The 20722-nt window shown below is 45.0% G+C and overlaps 1 protein-coding gene across 1 annotated transcript in view; it reads right to left on the reverse strand.

Moving 5' to 3' along the window:
- The window catches only part of LOC118026855 (potassium-transporting ATPase alpha chain 2-like), a gene marked incomplete at its 3' end in the record, with an annotated part of 21602 nt that extends 1766 nt beyond the window's left edge, over positions 1 to 19836 (reverse strand). The window contains 18 exon segments of the mRNA XM_035029898.1: positions 669 to 805; positions 1502 to 1584; positions 1587 to 1676; positions 3834 to 4026; positions 7147 to 7233; positions 7235 to 7285; positions 8869 to 8978; positions 9136 to 9334; positions 10001 to 10044; positions 10047 to 10307; positions 10523 to 10640; positions 10772 to 10906; positions 11895 to 12008; positions 12778 to 12873; positions 12875 to 12982; positions 15902 to 15961; positions 19004 to 19243; positions 19828 to 19836. Coding sequence (XP_034885789.1) covers positions 669 to 805; positions 1502 to 1584; positions 1587 to 1676; positions 3834 to 4026; positions 7147 to 7233; positions 7235 to 7285; positions 8869 to 8978; positions 9136 to 9334; positions 10001 to 10044; positions 10047 to 10307; positions 10523 to 10640; positions 10772 to 10906; positions 11895 to 12008; positions 12778 to 12873; positions 12875 to 12982; positions 15902 to 15961; positions 19004 to 19243; positions 19828 to 19836 — 2135 coding nt within the window.
- Between the last annotated feature and the right edge of the window lie 886 nt (positions 19837 to 20722).

Raw genomic sequence — 20722 nt, forward strand, 5'->3', positions numbered from 1 at the left:
CCCAGGGTCCTGGGATCGAGCCCCGCATCGGGCTCCCTGCTCAGTGGGGAGTCTGCTTCTTCCTGTCCCTCTGCTTGTGCTCACTCTCTCTTTCTCTCTCTCAAATAAATAAATGAATAAATAAAATCTTTAAAACAACAAGAAAAAAAAACAATTGTTGAAAGAATTAATACATGAGTGAATGAATGGGTGAATGGACTAAAGGACAGACATGATTACAAGAATTAGGAGACAGAAGGAAAAACTAAGTCTTTCATTAGGAAGCTTTCATTCTATTTGCTACCGTATGTTCACATAGCTACACATTATGAAGCATCTGAATAAATACTCAAAATAAGCACTAAGGGAGTGCACCAAACACAGAGGGTTCTTAATATTCCTGATTATACAACTGGATCAATGGCAAGTAATTTCATATAAATTTTGTTCCAGTTTTTCTCACTCTAGATGTGGCACTGAAGTTTTCAGATCTACTCCACTGGGTTTTTCAATTTCATATAAGGAAGACATCACGGGTAATTTTCATGGTACCAATACAGCCTAGCATTACTCTGAGAGAGTGTCTGGCAAAAAGGGGATTTGCTCCAGATAGCACAGCTCTTTAGAACTAACAAGGATAAGGACTTGGATAAGAACTTGAGTTTCGGCTACACTGGTTCTGTGCTTACCGCTTGTTAACTTGCTCCACAGCAATGTGGAGGCGTTTTGCAATGTCTTCCACCGTCTCACTGTTGGCCGAAATGATACCCACACTCTTGGCAATAGCTTTGGCTGTGATTGGATGATCACCTGTAACCATAATAACCTAGAACACAAACAATGAGAAAGGCATGTGGACAATGAGAAACTCGGCTGGCCAGACAGTATCACCTACTCTACCATGACCTGGTAGAATGTAACTAGGGATTATAGTGATTTGCCCTTATGGGCAGTTCTTGATCTTTAGATCAAAGACAACTTGATCTTTAGATCAAAGACAAAACTGTCTCTGAAGAACACACTGATCTCATTGGATCTATCCTTGCTTCTAAGCTTCTTACATGTCCTACTCTGACATTAGAGGAGGCCCTTTCCCTTGGATGTTACCTTACTTGTGAAAGGGCTAGGGGATGTGTACTTGAGACAGCCTCATGTTGCTCCAACAGTCTTGATATTAACATGGTAATGGAATTAATATTTGGCTTTGATAATATGAAGGCAAATGGATTTTGGAGGCTGAACCTTAAGATTAAGTAATAAAACCTTTTATTGTCTATCATAATCTAGGGCAAGATGAAGTCAATTCATGGCCTTCTCACTGCAGTCACTATTGTGGTTTGTTCCACATTGACACAGTATTTTGCCTTGACTGGGACAGTTACTAGAATCTTAGTATAGTGAAAGTTGAGATAAAAAGGGAGTGGGGGATTATGATATTTGAGACTTAAATACTATCTCTGATGGCAAACATTCTTAGACAACATAAATGGAGGACTTCTTAAGTCAAGAAAATAACTCCCACCTTGATCCCCGCACTCCGACATTTGGTGACTGCGTCAGGTACAGTGGAGCGAGGGGGATCAATCATAGATAAGAGCCCCACAAACAGAAGTTAGATGTGGGAAAGTTCATGGTGTCTATATCAAATGTGTAAGTTTCTGGAAACTCGTCTGCTGGCAGGTAGAGATGACAGAAACCTGGAATGCACATGAATTTGGGAGTCAATGAAATTAGGATAAGAAATAAAAGAAAAGGAGGAACATTTTCACACACTCCTTTACTATTTTACTAATATTTGAGAGTATACCAGAATCGTTTTATTCTTTCAATTCCGAAATGCACGCTGTAATTAGGAAGGACATATTTCATCCAAAAGTAATTTACTGTGTGCCCACTGGATTTTCTGGTATGTTCTAGGGATACAGAAACCAAGAGGGGGTGGCCTTTGCTTCTGAAGATGTCTCAGTTTAGTGTGGGGACAGAGACATAAAGAGGTAAAGCATAAAAAAGCATAGTGAGGGCGCCTGGGTGACTCAGTTGTTAAGCGTCTGCCTTGGGCTCAGGTCATGATTCCAGGATCCTGGAATCAAGCCCCACATCAGGCTCCCTGCTCAGCAGGGAGCCTGCGTCTCCGTCTCCCACTCCCCCTGCTTGTGTTCCCTCTCTCACTGTGTCTCTGTCTGTCAAATAAATAAATAAAATCTTTAAAAAACAAAAAACAACAACAACAAAAATCCCACCATAGTGAGTGTTACAGAGAACAGCCACCTGGGGAATTAGGAAAGACTCCCCCAAGGAGGTCACATGTGAGTTGACTCTTGAGAGAGGAGTTAGAAGTTTTCCAGGGAGAAGGGAGGGTTAGGGATGGGATGGCCATTTGAGGCGAGAAAACAGCACATGCTGCTGCATAAACTGGGGAAAGAATCTGGACCACCAGGAGAATGGTATGAAGCTTGGTCTTTCTTTAATCAAGGTAAGTGTGAGAGAAAGGCCATTAGGAATGGAGAACCTTTTGTTACTCAGAAGGCATCTGAGTTAAGGTAGAAGGGATTCCTGTGTCTGGTGGGACTCCTAAGATCATGTGACTTTCTCATCAGCTTTTATATCAAATTTATTCTCAGCATGCCCCACTGCCTCACACATTTCAGTAAAGCACAGAGTCTGAGAGGTCAAACACAAGGTTCCTAGAGCGATTCTTGTCAGATGGGTATCAATCCTGCATTGAAAACACTACCTGGTGCTGTGGGCTATTTAAGACATGCTTAAAGCATTATCACCTCATTTAATTATTTCATTTGCTTTACAAGCTCAAATATCCTTTAGAAACACACATTCCACAGACTCCATCTCTATTGGCAAGAACTTTTATGATGTTTAATGAGCCTTATCATCAACTGTGAACTTCTGTTACCTTGAATTCATATTCTGTAGTTCACAGGTGCCATTCTGTCAACCCAGATTCTCAGGACAGAACATACCCTGTGATACCACTTAAGTTACCACAATTAGGTTCCTACCAGTGGCTGTATTTCTATGGTTCCTTCCACCTCTGACAACCCCTGTCTCTATTACTGGCAGTGTTTTCTCCCTAATAGGCAAGTGAGAAACTTCAACATTATTTTAAACTTATTTTTCCCCTCTAACTAGTTGCTAAGTCTTACCAGTTCTGCCTCCATGAAGTCTCTTGCATCTGCCCCCTCCGTCACCTTCCTAGTGCCTTGGATCAAATTCCCACCCTCTTTTACCTGAACAAGGGCAGCCACCTCCTCCTGACACCCATGCCTCTCCTCTCCCTGCTCCTGCCAAGAATTAAACTCTAATTCTGATTGGTTCACTCACCCCAAAGCCTTCTGTGACTCTCTCTGATTGTGGAATGAAATCCCAGTTCCTCACCCACATAAGGCACTCTATATTATGCCCTCCAATCTATCTTTCCTGCCCATTCCCTAGGATTATGCCGTCTCATCTATCTGCAACACTCCACACAGACCGGCTCACTCATAATGTGAGCACACACCCCATCCATTTCTATCTCTGTGCTTTGGCCTATGTTGTTCCCTCTACTTCAAATATTTTTCCTCACCTCCCTTCAAGAATTGCTGTGCAAGGTCCAGTTTAAAATGTAACTCCTTCCATAAAATCTTCCCAGATTTTCTTTATCTGGAAGCCACCCCACCCTCCTCAGTACTACCACATAATATTCTCGTATGTTTATCATATTCTTCTTTCTATGATTCATGTGGATGCATAGCTACTCAGCTAAACAATAAGCCTGTCTCCTCTTGTGCCCTGACCTGGCATAGAGCCTCACACCCAACAGGTGACAGGTAAGGGTTCTGCCACCAAGAGCTCACCCAGCACGCGCTCCCCCTGGCCTCCCAACTCCATGTATGCTGTGTGGAAGGCCTCAGCTGTGTTCTTGTCCAGGGGCTGCTCCTGGCCGTTGACCATGATGGTGCTGCACTTCTCTAAGATCCTCTCAGGGGCCCCTTTCATCACCATGAGAAAGCGCTTGTCATTGGGGTCATCCGTTTTGTGTATGGAGAGCTGGGAGGGAAGGAATTGAGTGTGTTACGTATTCCCTGCCATTAAATAATGACACCATCTTTACTCATAAGGGCCTGAACTGGACAGATCTCTTAAGTAGCAACATGACAAGAAAATTAAAGACATCCCTTTCTCTCCTTAGGCTACTTATCCTTGGCATGAAATGGAGTGTTCACTACAGGCATGTTCTATCCTTTTTATTTTGTGGTCAAGTAATATGCAGAGATCTAGACTTGGTCCTGCTCAGAGCGGCACCCTGAATTTGAATTGAAAGTAAGTAGATCTCATCTTTCAAACAGAAACTAGTTGCTTTAGGGAGGCCAGATGTGGTTGTTGCCCTGTGAAGTCTTGTGTATTGAACCAGATCTCCTGTGGTGCCCGTAGGGGTCCGGGGACTGTGAGCCACCTCTTCTTGCTTCTTGTCTCTACCTCCCTATCATGGGTAGCAGCCTTTGGGTCCCAAGCTATTCTGAGCTCAGGCAGGCATGAGGGCAGCAGGAGTTCCTATGCCTCTTCAGCTCCAAATTAACCCAGTTTTACTGCCTGGAGGTGAAGGAAAATGGTGGGGGTGGAGGAAGTAGACACTCTCACGTACAGGCTTTCAGGACAGTTAAGTAACACAATTTTCATATCAATATTCTCTCATCTACTGATTCTATTTCCAGATTCATCCTAATAAGGTAATCAGGAAAAATCTAAAAAAAGTTATATAAAATGGCTAAGTCTTATGGAAGCTGTTATATACCAGGTAAGCCTTCAAAAGGAATTTCAGGAAGCTGGAGTGTTTGAAAGAGAATGAGTAAGTTACAAAAAAACATAACAAAACAAAAAACCCTACCATTTTGGGTCTATCAGTTGATTCTAAATCAGTAGTTCTTAGCCTTCTGGATACCAGAGAGGAGCACAATAAAAAATAAAAAAAGTAGAGGGCAAACATAGTTTTTTTGTTCTTGTTGTTGTTCTTCTTGCTGTTGTTTTTAATGGCCAAGTAAACACATTAAAAAAACCCCAACTAACTGACCAAAACCAAAGCAAAACCTCCCATCTATTATCACTATCATCTTCTCGAAGATAGGATATTTTAACATTTAAAAAGTAGAAACAATAAACACTTTCATAGTGTGTACTCTTCTAAGTGCTTCACACATTGACTCATTTAATTCTCGAAACTACCCTACGGCTATGGGTACTATTATTATCACCTTTTACAAGGAAGGAAACTGAGGCACAGAGGGGTTAACTGGCATGAACAAGGTCATGCCCTAAGAGGTGGCTGAGCTGGGATTTGAATTCAGGCTAGTAGGCTCCAGAGTCCCTGCCTTAGTCAGGTACCATATAAAGGATAATCTTTTAAATTAAATACACTCATCCTTATACAGAACTTTATAAAATACTGTCCTAATTTTCCAGTTTGCCACAAACTATTGGAAATATTTTTATGGGCTGGTCTCAGTTTGGGGAATTGCTATTCTAAAATCAATAAGACACAGACTTTCCACTTTGTTGCCTTTGGTTGAATGATACCCCAGAGACCTTCCAAGGTCACAACATCAAAGACTCTTTTTTGAGTGTTGCTCATGTGTAGATATAAAATGGCACTAACAGCCTCCAGAGAGGCTCTTTGACCTCTTCTGTAGGAACCCGCAGAGGTCCTCCTATCTAGTCCCAACTCTGGGTAGCCTATTCTCCACTTCAACATTTAGTATATGAAGCCTCATGGAGCCTGCTTTTTCTCATTTCTCACATGATGAGGGAAGTCTTTACTAGAGTAGATGGGGCCCCAGCAGGATTCTGAGTCTTGTTCCTGATTAGAAGACAATTCGATCTACTCCTTAAGAGCACAGACTCCCTGGGTCTGCTTGAATCCTGGCTCTGGCCCTTACTAGCTGTGTGATAATGCCCTGTACCTCAGTTTCCTCATTCCCTACCTTGTAGAGTTGAGAGAATTGAGTGGTTCCATACATGTAGAAATTAGCATATAATAACTATCATTACTGTTGTTATTTTAGGATCATTACTCATTCTATTTTCACGTCTGTTTTGAACAAGAGACCTGATTTACTGGCTTTAATATTTTACTTCATACATTTTTTAGTTGTCTATTTGGCTAACTGCAATTCTTCATTGGCTTGTTATCCACAGAGATGTTTGCAACAGTTATTTCCCAATCCTAAATGCCATCCAAACGAAATGTGTGGGTAAACACCAGAAACTTTTACACAAACATGGTTATCTTATTTATATACTTTCCTGTTACGCCAAGACCAAGTCACAAGGCCCTGCTCTCAGGGCTTTGGAGTCTATGGGAAGTCCCACCTGCAGCAGTAAACTGGGCTACAAACTGTCATTTGTCCCACCCTGCGGAGGATGGAGCTAGTTGACCGTTGGCCAGCCTGGAATGAGGGAAGACAGATAGGCAATGATGGCCATTTTCTTCCTGAGCAATGGGTAGAAAGGAGGTCCCTGTCAACTGCATATGGGGCTGGTAAGGGCAAGGTTTACTCACAAGGCCCAAGCTAAACTGTTCTGTGTGGTGGTAGAAAAAGCATGGCCTTGGGAGTTGAAAATATATGTGAAAATTTGTTGTGCCACTTAGGTGCTTGGGAACTCTGGTCACATCAACATTTCCTAAGGACCTGGTTCCTCACCTAGAAATTGAGATTAAGTAATCCTACCTCAGGTTTATCGTGAGGATTAAGTGAGAGAACCAGATACAGATTAAGGGAGCAGTAAATGTTAGTTCTCCCCAATCCCCCACTTTTCATTTATCCTTTAGGATATGGCTTTTGCCCCTCACCTGTGCAAGTTACCTGGTGGGGGTGGAGGTGGCGTGTGTGGGGGGGTGGGGGGGTGGGGGGGTATAATATAGATCAATCATTCATAGGGACAGCCAGGCCCTGACAAGATCTTCACTTTTCTTTTTTCTCTACCTATTTCTGGCAAAGGAAAGAGGCCAGCAAGGAAAACCTGTTCTGGGCTTACCAGATGCCCAGGCCCTCCATCCCTGAAGGCAATTTTTGAAGCCAAATATCATTCAAAATACATACTAACCAAAGGACACTTACAGGTAGAAATGCCATTCTTATGATAACAAAGATTCAGTTGTGAGGAAAAACTCACCTGAAATTTGTTGGTTGAGTTAAAAGGAATTTCAGCTACTTTGTGGTTTCTTTTTCTAATTTCCATCACATCACCCAAAATGACCTCTGTCTGAGAACTTCAAAAGAGCAGTTTCTGAGGCATCTCCAGCCACAACTCTCTGAGAATCAAGAGAAAACAAATATTTGTAGCACATAATCTGATTCTTTTGTGATTATTTTCAATGAGCCAGCAGACGGCCTGACTAAGCTCAGTATCTAACAAACGATTACACCACAATGAGCCACTGACCGAACCATGGTGGAGGTGTTAAACTGAATGGTGCTGCTTACTGGCATTAAGGAAATTCGAAACAGTTTGAGCTCTGTGAGACCTGGAGGGTTCCATGAAAAAACCAGCTATGAACTAGTCTTGAAAGACGGGTGGATAACTGGCAGACAAAGGAACAAAAGAGAGCCTTCTGGAAATCAGAATGCCATGAATGAAGGCATGAAGTGGAAGAGTTCCACTGTAAGTGCTGAGTGTACAGGTGGATATGGAGGATGCAGAGAGATTCAGAGGGCCCTGAAAGGCAGGCAAGGTCCAAAACTCGAGCAGCAGAAAACAGATGCATGGAAAGTTTTTGAGCCAAGTTAGGTGAAGCAGTTCATCTAAAGAAGTATTTAAGGAAGATTACTGGTATGCAAGAAAGACTGGGGGGAGGGATAAACTGGAATCATGGAGGCCAATCAAGAGGTTGGTATAATTAATTAGATGTAAGATACTGGCGATAAAAGAAAAGTAAAATTATATATTTATTTGAAGCAAGAATAATAGGACTTGGTGATTCACTAGATATTAGGAAAGAAGAAAGTTAAAGATGACTTCCAAAAATTTTGGACTGGATGATAAATTAAAATGGTTATGTCATAGAAAAATAGAAAAGGGACAAGATAGTGATTTAGAGCCAGGTTGGGTACAGGTGGAAGGTGGCAAGTGTAATTTGTTCAGAGTCTAACATGGCAAAACTTTCAAGTGGGAACACACAGCTAATTGGAGATCCATGGAGTTTGGGTGAAAAATCAGAACTGGAGATAAGGATTTGAAAGATACGGACAGAGAAGTGATGGGCCAAGAAGAGAATTGATGAGCTGTCTGACAAAGAAAAGCAACCAAACAAAAAGTACAAGAAAGAAAGAGTCAATGAAGGAAACAGATGGCAAATAGAAAAGCCAGGAGAAGACAGATTGAGTGACTCACTCAGAAGGAGAGGACAGGGGGAGAAGAGAGAGGAAGGGGAAGAGGAAGGGGGAGAAAGAAAAGTTTGTTTTTGTATATGCTAACATTTCAGGGCCCCTTAGCACCGCTTCTGCTGCCAAGAGGAATACTTTCTAAGGTCAAGGCTTCTATTTCCTTCCAATTATATTTTAAACGTCAGTGAATGGCACTTATGTAATAAAGGAACTTTGATTATATCTACTTGCTTGTAAAGGAAAGTAACTTAAAGGTACATTCATTTTTCAGGAATGAGACAGATTTTTCAATAGACCTAAACCACTGTTCTGAGGACTTTTAGACATCTCGGTGATTTCTCGAAGCAAGTTAGGGTGAAGAAAATTTTCTGCAGGTCTTGTGAGTCAGACTTCCTCTTACTAGTACAAACTTCACTCAGTGGAAGAGATTTAAATCAAGTACCAAATCAGAACAGAGGAAGTGACTTCAAACTGGCTATGATTTAAGACCGAATATATACTGAAGCTTTACCTTCATGATGGGGACGCTTTCTTGTCCTGGTCTGAACTCAGCTCTGTTACACAATGTTATTATCTTTGATAAGGAGGCCCAGGTTCCAGAGCTTTGATCAAAGACTTGGTCTGGAAAACAGAACAGTGATGCTGTGGGTCCTGGACCTAATATCCATACTATTCAACCAATTCTCTGAGACTGCACACCAATGCTGCCATGTTCTGCGCGGCCCCCTCTGCTAGAGTCCATAGCTTCGGGCCACACTGAATGTTCCAGAAGACTTACTTGAATTGTCTTCACTGGTGTCAGCTATGAAGATCTGATTGTCGAACCACAGATGGGCCACAGTCATCCTGTTCTGGGTCAGAGTCCCAGTCTTGTCTGAGCAAATGATAGAGGTGGAGCCGAGGGTCTCCACTGCTTCCAGGTTCTTCACCAAGCAGTTCTTCTTGGCCATCCGTTTAGCTGTCAGCGACAGAGTCACCTAGACAGGAGAGAGAGAGAGAGAGAGAGAGAGAGGGGAAGAAGCTTTGAGAAAAATCATCATTTTGAACTCAGGCTCCATAACGTAGAAGCAGCTGGAGCCGAACTGATTTCAGGACAGAGGTATAGTTACAGATGCGGCAAAGCTGACCCAGTGGCTGATAAACCACATAAAGCCCTATTTTTATGCCATAATCCTTTTATTAAATGTAGGAGGTAAACAATGTGCCTAAGTTCCTCAGTTGTAGAAACTGCCAAGGATTCTTTTTTCTTTTTAAGAAATGTGAAAATGTAGAGAAGGTGTCAGGCTTCCTGAAAATCTGTAAGTGGTGGTTTGTGTCTGTCTTATCTAGATGTTACTTTTTTTTTTTTTTATCTTACCGAGCTTTTAAGGAGAAAGATAATATGCAATTTGCAGATAGAGCTCCTAAAAATGAAAATATAAAGTTTTCTAGGACAGTGTTAAAAATGTTAACAATATCACAATTCTGTTTGTCTCTCTAAGAAACAGTCTCCTCAGAATGTCCCATGGTGTCCCCTGACAGGGAGGGAGTGTTGTTCTGAAGATGAAGGAGACTTGCAGTTTACGGTGGGCGCACACCCAGCACAGCAGAATGCCATGTGTTAACAGGGTCAGGGGACAGGCCACCTAGCAGCACGGACTCACAGTGACAGTGGCCAGGAGACCCTCAGGCACATTGGCCACAATGTGCCAATGAGGAAGATGATGGGGTCCAGGACCTGATACTTCAGGGATACTGCGGTGATGAAGAAAAGGATGCCGATGGAGACGGCCACTCCGGCCACGATATGAACAAAGTGCTGGATCTCAATGGCAATGGGTGTCTTCTCATTTCCGACTCCTGAAGCCAGTGAGGCGATCCGACCAATGATGGTGCGGTCGCCCGTGTTGATGACCATGCCAGTCGCTGTGCCTACAGGTGAAGTAGACATTTTATTCCGGGGATCCTCAGCTACGAGGGGACCATAGCCTGCTTATAGTCTTCTCTTTGCTGGTTTACATGATCAATTAGCACACAACATTACAAAGTTCTCTGGGCTCTTCAGTTCCATGTTTTGTCCTTGAAAAGCTTTGTAGCAAGAGATGGTAAAGAGACAAGAGCATAAAGCCTGCAGGGGAGAGGTGATATGGGTGGTGCATGGAGTCATGGGAACCAGGCAGACTTACCTTCCAGACAGGTTGTAGAATAGAAGCCAATGTTCTTTGTTTCCAGGGGACTATCGTGGGTAAACTCAGAGGAGCGGGGCTGGGGTTCAGATTCTCCAGTGAGAGATGAGTTATCTACCTAGAAGAAATTTTGGAAAAAGTTCAAGACTGGACATCTTGTTCCCTGTCCCAGTCACACTGAGATTTAGAAAGACAACAGAATGGCAGCTAGTTATCGGCGTGATCTTTGGGGTGCCCTGTGGCGCTTACCTTACAGCCCTGAACAGACAACAACCTGATGTCTGCAGGGATCTGGTCTCCTCCTCTAATCTCCACTATGTCTCCCACCACCAGTTGCTCTACAGGGATTGTCTTCTTCTCTGAATCTCGAATGACAAGAGCTTGCTGTGAAAGAAAACAGTGACAGATGCCTCAGATCCTGGAGTGATGCCAACTCTCCTCCATCCTCATCTCCCCACATCTCCGGAATGGAGGCACTGGAAGGCACAGCTATCAGAATGGCAAAAATGCAACAAAAGACTTTTACTTGGGGCCTGAAGACACTAAGAACTATCTTTTCTTGAGGAGGAACTCTTAGAGATATTCTTGGAACCAGAAAACGCTGCTGTGGGCAGATATAGCAAATTGACAGCCCCAAGCATGACAGAGAGAGGGACAATTAAGGATGAATGATCTTGGCTGGGATGTCCAGGAAGAACGCCGATGGCTGAGCCAAAGGGTTTAATACTCTTGCTCGGGTCAGGAAGACTTTAACAGAGTAGAAGGCAGATCTCCCACTTCTTAGCATGGACGATTCCATCCAGAACCTTCTCCAGCTGGCAGCTCTGTGGGCCAGGGGCAGCATGGTGTTCCCACTGTGCTGATAGTGGTGTGTGGTCTCCCTAGAGGACTCCTAACGTGGGGTCCTGTGGGAAGACAGGAGCAGTGGGCGTCCCTCACTGACAGCAGTTTGGGGCAACATGCAGAGAGACTCCAAAATGGGTGCAAAAATGGTCACAGATAAAGAATTGTAGGTTGACCTCCTTGGCTACCAGGGAATACTCCCGAACTTCTACAACTCACTTTTGGAAGCACCTGAATTACTTTTGTTTGAACAGTTCACCAAAGCTCAAGAGCAGTAATAGAAGATGTTGTGCGATGACTGATGTTTCTGTCCTGTTTTGCTCTTGACTAAGCATTTTCCTGTATCTTACTTCCCTGATTATCTCAAAACTCTGTGAGGAAAGGGGGCTTCAGAAAGATTGCCTAAGACTTCTCAGACAGCAATGGGTGGAGCACTGACCCTCTGCCTCAGAGGCCCCATTCTCCTCCTTATCTGATGCTTCCTCATCTGAAGTCATGTGGAGACCAGAGAGGGATGGCTGCCACTCACCTGCGGGATCATCTTATTGAAGGTGGCCATGATGTTGGTGCTTTTTGCCTCTTGGTAGTAAGCGAAGATCCCTGTTAAAATAATGACCGAGGCAAGCACGCAGCCCAAGTATACCTGGGTAAGGAGAAGAAGCATCAATCAGAAGAACAGGCATCAGGAATGAGCCAGGTCCTAGGGCTGGAGCTCTCCATGGGAAGGTGAGAGACATGGCAGTGGTATTCTGGTGTCATTTACAGGTCACAAAATTTACCCATTTAAAGTGTATAATTCAGTGATTTTTGATGAATTTACACAATTTCGCAACAATCATCACAAGCTAGTTTTAGGACATTTCCATCATCCCAATAAGACCGCTACTGCCCAGTGGCTGTCATTTCCCACTCCTGCCCCCAGCCCTAACCACCTCTGATCTGCTTTCTGTCTCTAGGGTGTGACTGTTCTGGACATTTCTTATCAGTGGAATCAAAGAGTATGTGGCCTTTTGCATCTGGCTTCTTTCTCTTAGTCCCATGCTGGCCAGGTCAGTTTTTTGGTTTTGGTACTGTTAGCAGCAGGCAGAGATGCTCCCCATGTCAAAGGGACACAATTAGCTTTGAGGAGAGAGAAACCTAAAATGTTTCACATGGATCTAGATCTTTTTTGTCCCCTTAGGAACTTACAGTGCGTCTCTCTCTCCCTTTAAAATTCATGCTCATACTGCCTCTGAGACATCAGAAAGTCAGCTATGGTTTGTATTTTACAGCTGGCGATTTTCCCAAACCTGCACAGTGATTGATCAGTGTAGACTCCTGATTGCAGCCCACTGCTCTGCCCACTAATGGCCTTACTTTATGGTTGTTTTCCCATTACTAGTTTAGCAAACCCTGGAAGGAGTCCCCCTTACATTGTTTAGGGATGAGGATGTATTCATGGAGTACTGGATCCCATATGCAATCCAGCACAGGATGGCTCCTATCCACAGAAGGATGGAGAACCCCCCCCACCATCTGCTTGAAGAACTTGATGATCTCCAGTGTTTCCTTGGGAGGAGTGAGGGCATTGGGCCCATTCCGAGCCAGGAGCTCAGCAGCTTGGGCACTGGAGAGACCCTGAGAAAGCCAGACAAAAACAAACAGGGATTAGACATTTCTCTTCCCTCAGATTGGATGTCATTCTTCTGCAGGTTGTGGGTAGGAGTTACCATGCCCAAGAAGGGCCTGGGAAAAGTGGATGATGCCTCACCTCCCCCAACTCGCACTTTTTTAAAAAGAGCATTTAATATTAATGCTTAGTATCAGCCAGGCAATGTACTCTGTACATTTGCTTATTTCCTCTTCAAAATAACCTTCTGAAGAAGGTGCAATTATTATCCTCATCTTACAGATACGAAATTTGAGGCACATGGAGGTTAAATCATCCAGCTAGTAAATGGGACCAGGCAACCTGGCTCCAGAGCCACTGTATTAGACTCTACTAAGGCATTTTAGTTTCTTGGAGATTCATCTAGAGGTAGGAGTAACTTGGCTAAGGAGGATTCGAAATACAAAAGCTAATCGCCAAGGTTAAGGGCAATGTGGTAACTATCCAGAAAATATTCTGTTCTGGAACTTCTACATATTGCACCGGCTAATTTTTCATCCTTAAGTCTGGTGTCTTTCTGCTTTTCTCTATATCCACTCCAAGTTCTAAGTTCTTGTTCATCTTAAGAGTTATAAATTCTACCCAACTCTGAAGCCCACGTGTGGTCACTTCTTGCCAGAAGCCCTCCCTGGTAAGCGTGCCCTCCACGGGGTACAGAGGCCCCTCCACCGCCCTTGAAATCCTGTATTGTGACTCATAAGGTTTTTTCCCCCACAAACTATCCTATATGGAGAAAGTCTTGTCATTATTTTTTCTTCCTAATCATGTTGTAAGCTACTTAAAGGACAGCTTAAAGACTATATCCTTGGGGCGCCTGGGTGGCTCAGTTGGTTAAGCTTCCTACTCTTGATTTCAGCTCAGGTCATGATCTCAGGCCTTACTTTATGGTTGTTTGAGATCGTGAGATCAACCCCTGTGTTGGGCTCCACGTTCAATGCGGAGTCAGCTTGAGATCCTTTCTCTCTGCCCCACCCCCCACTCATGTGTGCTCTCTAAAGTAAGTAAAATAAATCTTTAATTAAAAAAAAAAAGACTCTGGGACGCCTGGGTGTCTCAGTTGGTTAAGTGGCTGCTTTTGGCTCAGGTCATGATCCCAGGGTCCTGGGGTCGAGTCCCGCATCCGGCTCCTTGCTCAGCAGGGAGTCTGCTTCTCCCTCTGCCTGCCACTCCCTTTGCTCGTGCTCTCTCTCCCTCTCTCTGACAAATGAATAAATAAAATATGTTTTTTAAAAAAGAGTCTATCCTTGTTGATTTTCGTGTCCTTTATAAGGTGTCCTGCTTGTTCTGTAATACAGGCTCAAATATTTGCTGAATAACTGGATTTGAAGTCACCAACTTGTAGTCAAAATAAAATTCATCACCATCTCCTTCCTGCTGTTTTCTCTCATCTCTCAGCCCCATGTCCCGCCATGGCCCTGTTGACCACCTGACCAAATCTCCTCCTCTTGCTTCTCTACCTTGGTAACTGGGATCAGGAATTTGTTCAAATACCCCAGTGAAACAAAGTCCTACCAGTTATTTCTCTGAAACATCTCTGGAATCTTGTCCCCTTCCCTTCCCATCTTACTGCTGCTGCCTTGTTTCAGTTCCTCATTTTATATTCCTGGGTTATTGTCTCATTCTTCTAGACCCTTCCATCTCCCACTTAAAAAAAAATCTATCCACCTACCTACTACCTGTATCTGTATATATCTTCTACCAGAAATACCTTTTGAAAGCCAATCTTATTTAAATCACTTCCCTGTTTAGAAATTGTGTGTAACTAATATAGTCCTTATTCCTTAGTTTAATATGGAAGTACTTGATGGTTTCACCCAAATTACCTCTCCTTGGTCTCATTTTCTATCCACTCCTTCCCCTTTCCACACACATTAGCTCCCAGAAACCCCAGACTGGCCTCTCCGGTCTCCTGGGTACTCTGCTAGCTTAAACCCAAATCCTCCTCTTATGTCCTGATTCGAACACTGCATGATCCAGGGAGCCCATTCTGGCTCCTCTGGTCAGACTCTGTCACTCACTCAGGACACCATTTAGACCCCTCTTGGCCGTCTAAGTCAAACAGACTGGATGTTATGCTACTCTCGTACATCCCTGCCTCCGCTGCTGAAATGCTTCCTCCTTAAGACCAGGGATCACCTGCCTCTCTTTGGCCCTCTCACTGCCAGTCTTGTGCGTTGCTCACAGTAAGTCTTTTTGTTGACTTGGACAGATGTATCCAAATCTCCTGATGTCAAGACACCAAAACTTTTGAGATTTAATTTGAGTTTGAATTCACACAAGAAAGCAGTCCTTCTGTGGTGGGGGAATTTGCCAGACACCTGAGAGCACACCAGGATGTCCTGGAGTCATCGCGCCTTTTCACAGGAAGAGATGGACAAGCAGGGTTATAAGACTGTCACTCTGGATGGTTGCGCTTTTTTTAATTTTGTTTTATTCTTATGTTAATCCCCATACATTACATCATTGGTTTTAGATGTAGTGGATGGTTGCTTTTTAGCATTGGTTTTCCCCATTCTTTGATAAGACCATTATACTTCCTGGACATTGGGATCTAAAGCAACCTCTGACCATGACCATAAGGAAGTGTCTGAGCATTTCTGGGGATACCATGGCTTTCCTGCAGTTACAATCAAAAGAAATGTTGATAGCCAGGCGTCCAGCTCAGCAGAGGGGCTTGACTCTGGGCTTTAGTTCAGACACGCCAGCTCTTGAGGTCAACCAGCCCTCTCTCACGTGCTGGGCGTGTGGGTGACTGGCATTCTCAAGGTTGCTGCTTCATCCTAAAGATGCCATTGAATTTTCCATACACCCTAAGCACACAGCTTTGTACAGTCCTTTGCATAGTCCCAGGGCTTCTCTTCCCAGTCCCCAATCCCTTGATGACTTACTGTAATGATGTTTGTACCATATTTCTTTTCCAGTTCCTTAATGCTGAGTTTGTGGTCATCCTAAAGTCCATGAAAGGAAGAAGAGAGTGCATTAATAATTCCAAAATACTCAAACCCTAAGCTTTGCCCAGCCCAGGAAAACTGAGAGAAGCACTGATGATAGGAGGGGGCCAGAGAGTGAGGGAGAGAACGAGAAAAGCCTCTGTGCCAGGTGGTTATTGCATTGAGGGAAGAGAGAGTCTTGCTACAGGAGAAACTCTTCTGATTCACCGGCCAGGGGATTTTCTGGCCATCCCTTGAGTTCAGACTGAATTTGTCATTTACTACATATTAGCTGTCTTTAGTTTTTACGAACAAAGCAATGCATTTCATCTCAATCTGATCTCCAGCACATGCAAGTTCTAGCATACCTGCCTGCTGTCCGGGTGCTAGTGATCTGGATACTTAGTTCAGACCTGAGTTCTGGGATTAGTTGATGGTGATGAGCAATACCAAACCAGACCAGACCCATCTGACAGCTCCTTACCCATGGAGCCCTCCATTGGGCAGGTAGTGTCTGGTAGAGAGAAGCAAGCCTTTCCTTAATCAAGTACTTGAGACTCAAGGAGTTCACTTGTTAGAGAAGCCCTGCAGGTTTAAAACTGCCAAATAAATACCAGTATGGCCCACACTTGCTAATTTTGTTATAGAATCATTAGACTAAAGCAGAGTTTCTCAACCTTGGCATTATTGACATTTGGGCCAATAACTCCTTGTTGGGGGGGAGGCGGCTTCCACCCACTATAGGCCACCTACTAGCACCCTCCTTGGAGTAGTGATAAGCAGAAATGTCTCCAGACCTCACTAAATGTCCCATGGGGGCCAAATTCTTCCTATCTTGTCCCTTGAGAGCCATTGGGCTACAGGATTAGAAGCCTCTTCCTGTCTCTGAAAACCCAGGGGTAAGTAAGCTTTCTTTACCCCACCTAGAAAACCTAGCACTCAGGATTCTTCAAGCTCTGAATCATCTGAAACAAAGATTTATACTGTGAATCTTTGGGTACTAGAACCAACTCTTTTCTTAAGTATATGCAAAAAAGGTTACCTGTTGTGTTAAGAGATTAGATTTTCCAATTAAAAAATTATTTTGTCTTCTCCTCAGCCAGATTCTGCTTTATTCATTTAGTCATTGTACCAATATTGATTGAAAGATATTGCTGGGGATTCAAAGGATTAAGACACAGTTTTGTGCAGTGTGCTAAATTCTGGGCAGATACAAGTAACAGGTGATTAGAGCCATTGTTTGCATGGCTGGACCTCAGACTTTAAGGGGCCTGTACGTGAGGCAGAAGGAGGCAGACTCTTTCCTTCTTCAGCCCTGGCTTTGGTGAGGAGAGCCTGGGGCAGGAGGCATGGTGGGTGCCTGTGGCGCCCTCTGCTGGCCAGCACTAGAATAGCTCGGGGCGGCATCCTGTGGCTCAGGCTTCCGACATTATCAGCCTGTTCATTCAGCAGCCAGGGATCCTTTCATTCTTGTCAAGGTTCTAATGTGCCAGAGGGCATCCCAGTAGGCGTTCACAAATCAAATTATAGGATTCTTGTGAGAATGTTGGGAAAGAAGAAGGAAAGATGGTTCTCTCTCAGCCGGGAAGCAGGGGAACACTGGCTAACACTATGAAAACTATCTTTCTATATTATATATCTTCACAGAATGCTCAAAGAAGGGAGATTCTCTTCATAATAAACAGGCTTATGATAGAATGGATATATATTCATGTTATAAGTAGCAATTTCAAGGAAGACTAGATATGTCTTCAATCCTAAATGCCAGAGATTCGTAGGAAATAAGAACGACTATTACCTGGTTCTGTGCTAAGTCTTTCTCCAGTTTTATTTCATTTAACCTTTTTAACAACTCCAACAGGTAGGCACTGTCTTTAATTCTTATTTTTTGAAGTAGGAACTGAATGTCAATGAAACTGGGATCTGAATTCAGGTCAGTCCTATTTCAGGGCTGTGCTCTTAACTGTCTGTCAGAACATACATAGGCAAATGCCTAGTGTTGTGCTGCTAAATGTCTAACAAGCTCTCCAGGAAAAATAAATACAAAACTCTGATTTGTAGCATTTACCGATTTTTCACCATAACCAAGTTCCAAGCTGCTAACTCAGTGTCAATCAACTTGCCAAATTCCTGAATATTTAACAATGGGCTCTGTAGCCCACGTGAACTCACACCACTGCTGTCTGCTCCAACAGTGACAGTTTTCAAGTCTGCAGTGAACTGCAGGGACGATCTATAAAACTTCAAGCTTGGTGTAGAAGTTCCCCCCTTGACATTCCTGAAACATAACCTGTCACGTTTCAGTTCTGAGGCAGATCTTGCCCATGGTGGCCAGCTTTAATAACTCTAAAGTTCTTCCTTAACAGGAATAATATTGTGCTTCCATAAATTACAAAATTACTAATTATAAATTATAATTTAATTATAAATTGCATAAATTACAAAATAGTCTTACTCTTGTCTCACTTTTCCCCCTCATCCATGCAAATTGTTTATTTCCCACTTTACATAAAGAAAATGGAGCTTCACTGAAGCTAGGTAGTTTGCTCCCAGTTACCAATCACTGAAGTGGAACTTAATTGAGCCTAAGGTCCTCTGAATCCAAGCCCAATATTCTTAACAGTGAAATTATTCTTTCTCATGGGGCATACATAGCCAGAAACCTAGCAAGGTTTAGTGGTTTTGTTTTCCTCCTGCATGGTTCCAGCTCCAGTAGTTTTCCCTTATCAGCTAAAAACCGGCAGTTGGTTAGGGATATCTCAGTGAAACAGCTAGGAAGGAGAGAGGTCTGGGCTGTGCCTGTGGGGACTGGAATCTGAGGCGCTTCCCTCAGAGTTCTACCTGGGAGTGCCTACAACTAGAATGCAGGAATCCTGCAGAAGGCCTCTGACCCCTGGGCAGATATTATCACACCATTCATTTTAAACTAGGAAACAAATCTCATGGGATTTTCAAATCCTTAAGACTGATCTTTCTTTTGTTAAGAGGTAGGTTATAGGGGCAAGTTCTCCAGGGGGAAGGGCAGTGGACCCATTTGGCTTAAGGACCAAATCAACTGACCAGATCCAGTTCTTTCGTAAGCTCCTCCTTACGGTGATTCTTTTTGGGTTGGAAGCAGTTCTTCAGGCCTCTGTACTTCTCCTTGCCGTTCCCCTTGTCTGTTTGTTCGATGTCTTTCATTCCACTGAGCTCCACAGAGTAAATTTCTAGTGTTTTCTGAAAGGAAAGCAGAGGTACAATATTGGTCCAAGATGGGTTTTCTGAAGAGGTGTCGAGCGCTTCTCTCTGTGGGTCAGGGACCTACAGGGAAGGGAGCCCCCCCCCCTTCATTCTCTCCTCTAGAGAGAGCAAGTCGCACGATGTGGAGAGGCTCTCTCTTCCCCACCTTCAAACAGCAACTCCCAGGCCCTTTCTCTCCTTTCTTCCCCTCCAGTGTAGAGGGAAGGCTGGGTAGCACAGCCCTGCCGGCATCTCCTCAGGGTGACCCCACCCTGGGGTTGGGGAAGGTGGGGGAAGTTACCTCCTCCAACTCGAGACAAGACCCCTCCAAGCCCCAGGGTCTCCCTAGTATCTTGCTCCCTCCAGGACACACGGCGTGTGTCCCGCTTCTTGGGTGGAACGTGCCCACTGAATCCCAATCCCGGGCAGGGCGGCCGTGTAACCCCCAGGCCGGCGCCACGCGCCACATCGGAGCCGGCCTAGGACCCCTGGGGCCCCTTCCCACAGCGTCTGGATTCGGGTCTTCACCCCAGCCAGCTCCGCGAAGGGAGAGGAGCCGTGCATTGGTCAGGAGCGCAGAATCCAGACGGCCAGTCGTTCCTCCTTCCCCTCGTCTTCCACCCGCTCTGCGCGGGTCCGGGTCGGCGCGGGGGGCCCGCACGCACCTCGGTCATGGCGCGGGTGGTGGTGCCGCCGGCAGGCGGGCTCGGGGTCCGGCCTCTGGGTGGCAGCGCGCGCGGGGCGGGGGTCCGATCGGGCGGCGGCGGCGGCGCGAGCCCTAGGCGCACCTCCCGCGGCCGAGCTCCAGCCGCTGGCCCGCCGAGGCGGTGCCCGCCTTAAATGCCGCCTGCCCCGCGCACGTACCTACCCGCGAGCAGGTTGCCGGGCCTCACGACGCCCGGGAGGCGGGAATCCCGCAGGCGCGGACCCGGGCGCGGAAGCCCGCGGCGGGGCCTCCAGCCAGGGAGCGGGGCGCGGCGCGGGCCCCGGCCGGGGACTTGGGGGTCCCCAAGGGCAGCGCCCGCGAACCGCCGCAGCCTGCCTCGGGGCGAGCCCCCGACGATCGCACGCCCTCATCCCAGCTTTGGTGGGATCCTCACCCGCTTTGCTTTTAAAATTTGCTTTGCTAATAAAGGAATTCGTAAGAGTACTAAGCAGAGCGGGAGAATTGCGGCTCCTACCGGCAACTGCTCTCTAGGGTGTCCTGGCCATAAAAGGCAACCTTATTATCGGAGGTTGGATTTCCACAGGCCAATGTGGTGTCGGAGTGAATTTGGGAATTACCAGAGAGATCTGAGGAGTAGCTGAATTACCTTGCGGGATCCGGATAAAAATTGGAGTTCTAGGGCGCCTGGGTGGCTCAGTTGGTTAAGCGACTGCCTTCGGCTCAGGTCATGAGCCTGGAGTCCCGGGATCGAGTCCCACATCGGGCTCCCTGCTCGGCAGGGAGTCTGCTTCTCCCTCTGACCCTCCCCCCTCTCATGTGCTCTCTCTCATTCTCTCTCTCTCAAATAAATAAATAAAATCTTAAAAAAAAAATTGGAGTTCTAAAATAATTGT

Source organism: Mirounga leonina, unplaced genomic scaffold, assembly GCF_011800145.1.
Source record: "Mirounga leonina isolate KUSES-001 unplaced genomic scaffold, KU_Mleo_1.0 Mir_337, whole genome shotgun sequence".
NCBI lineage: Eukaryota > Metazoa > Chordata > Mammalia > Carnivora > Phocidae > Mirounga > Mirounga leonina.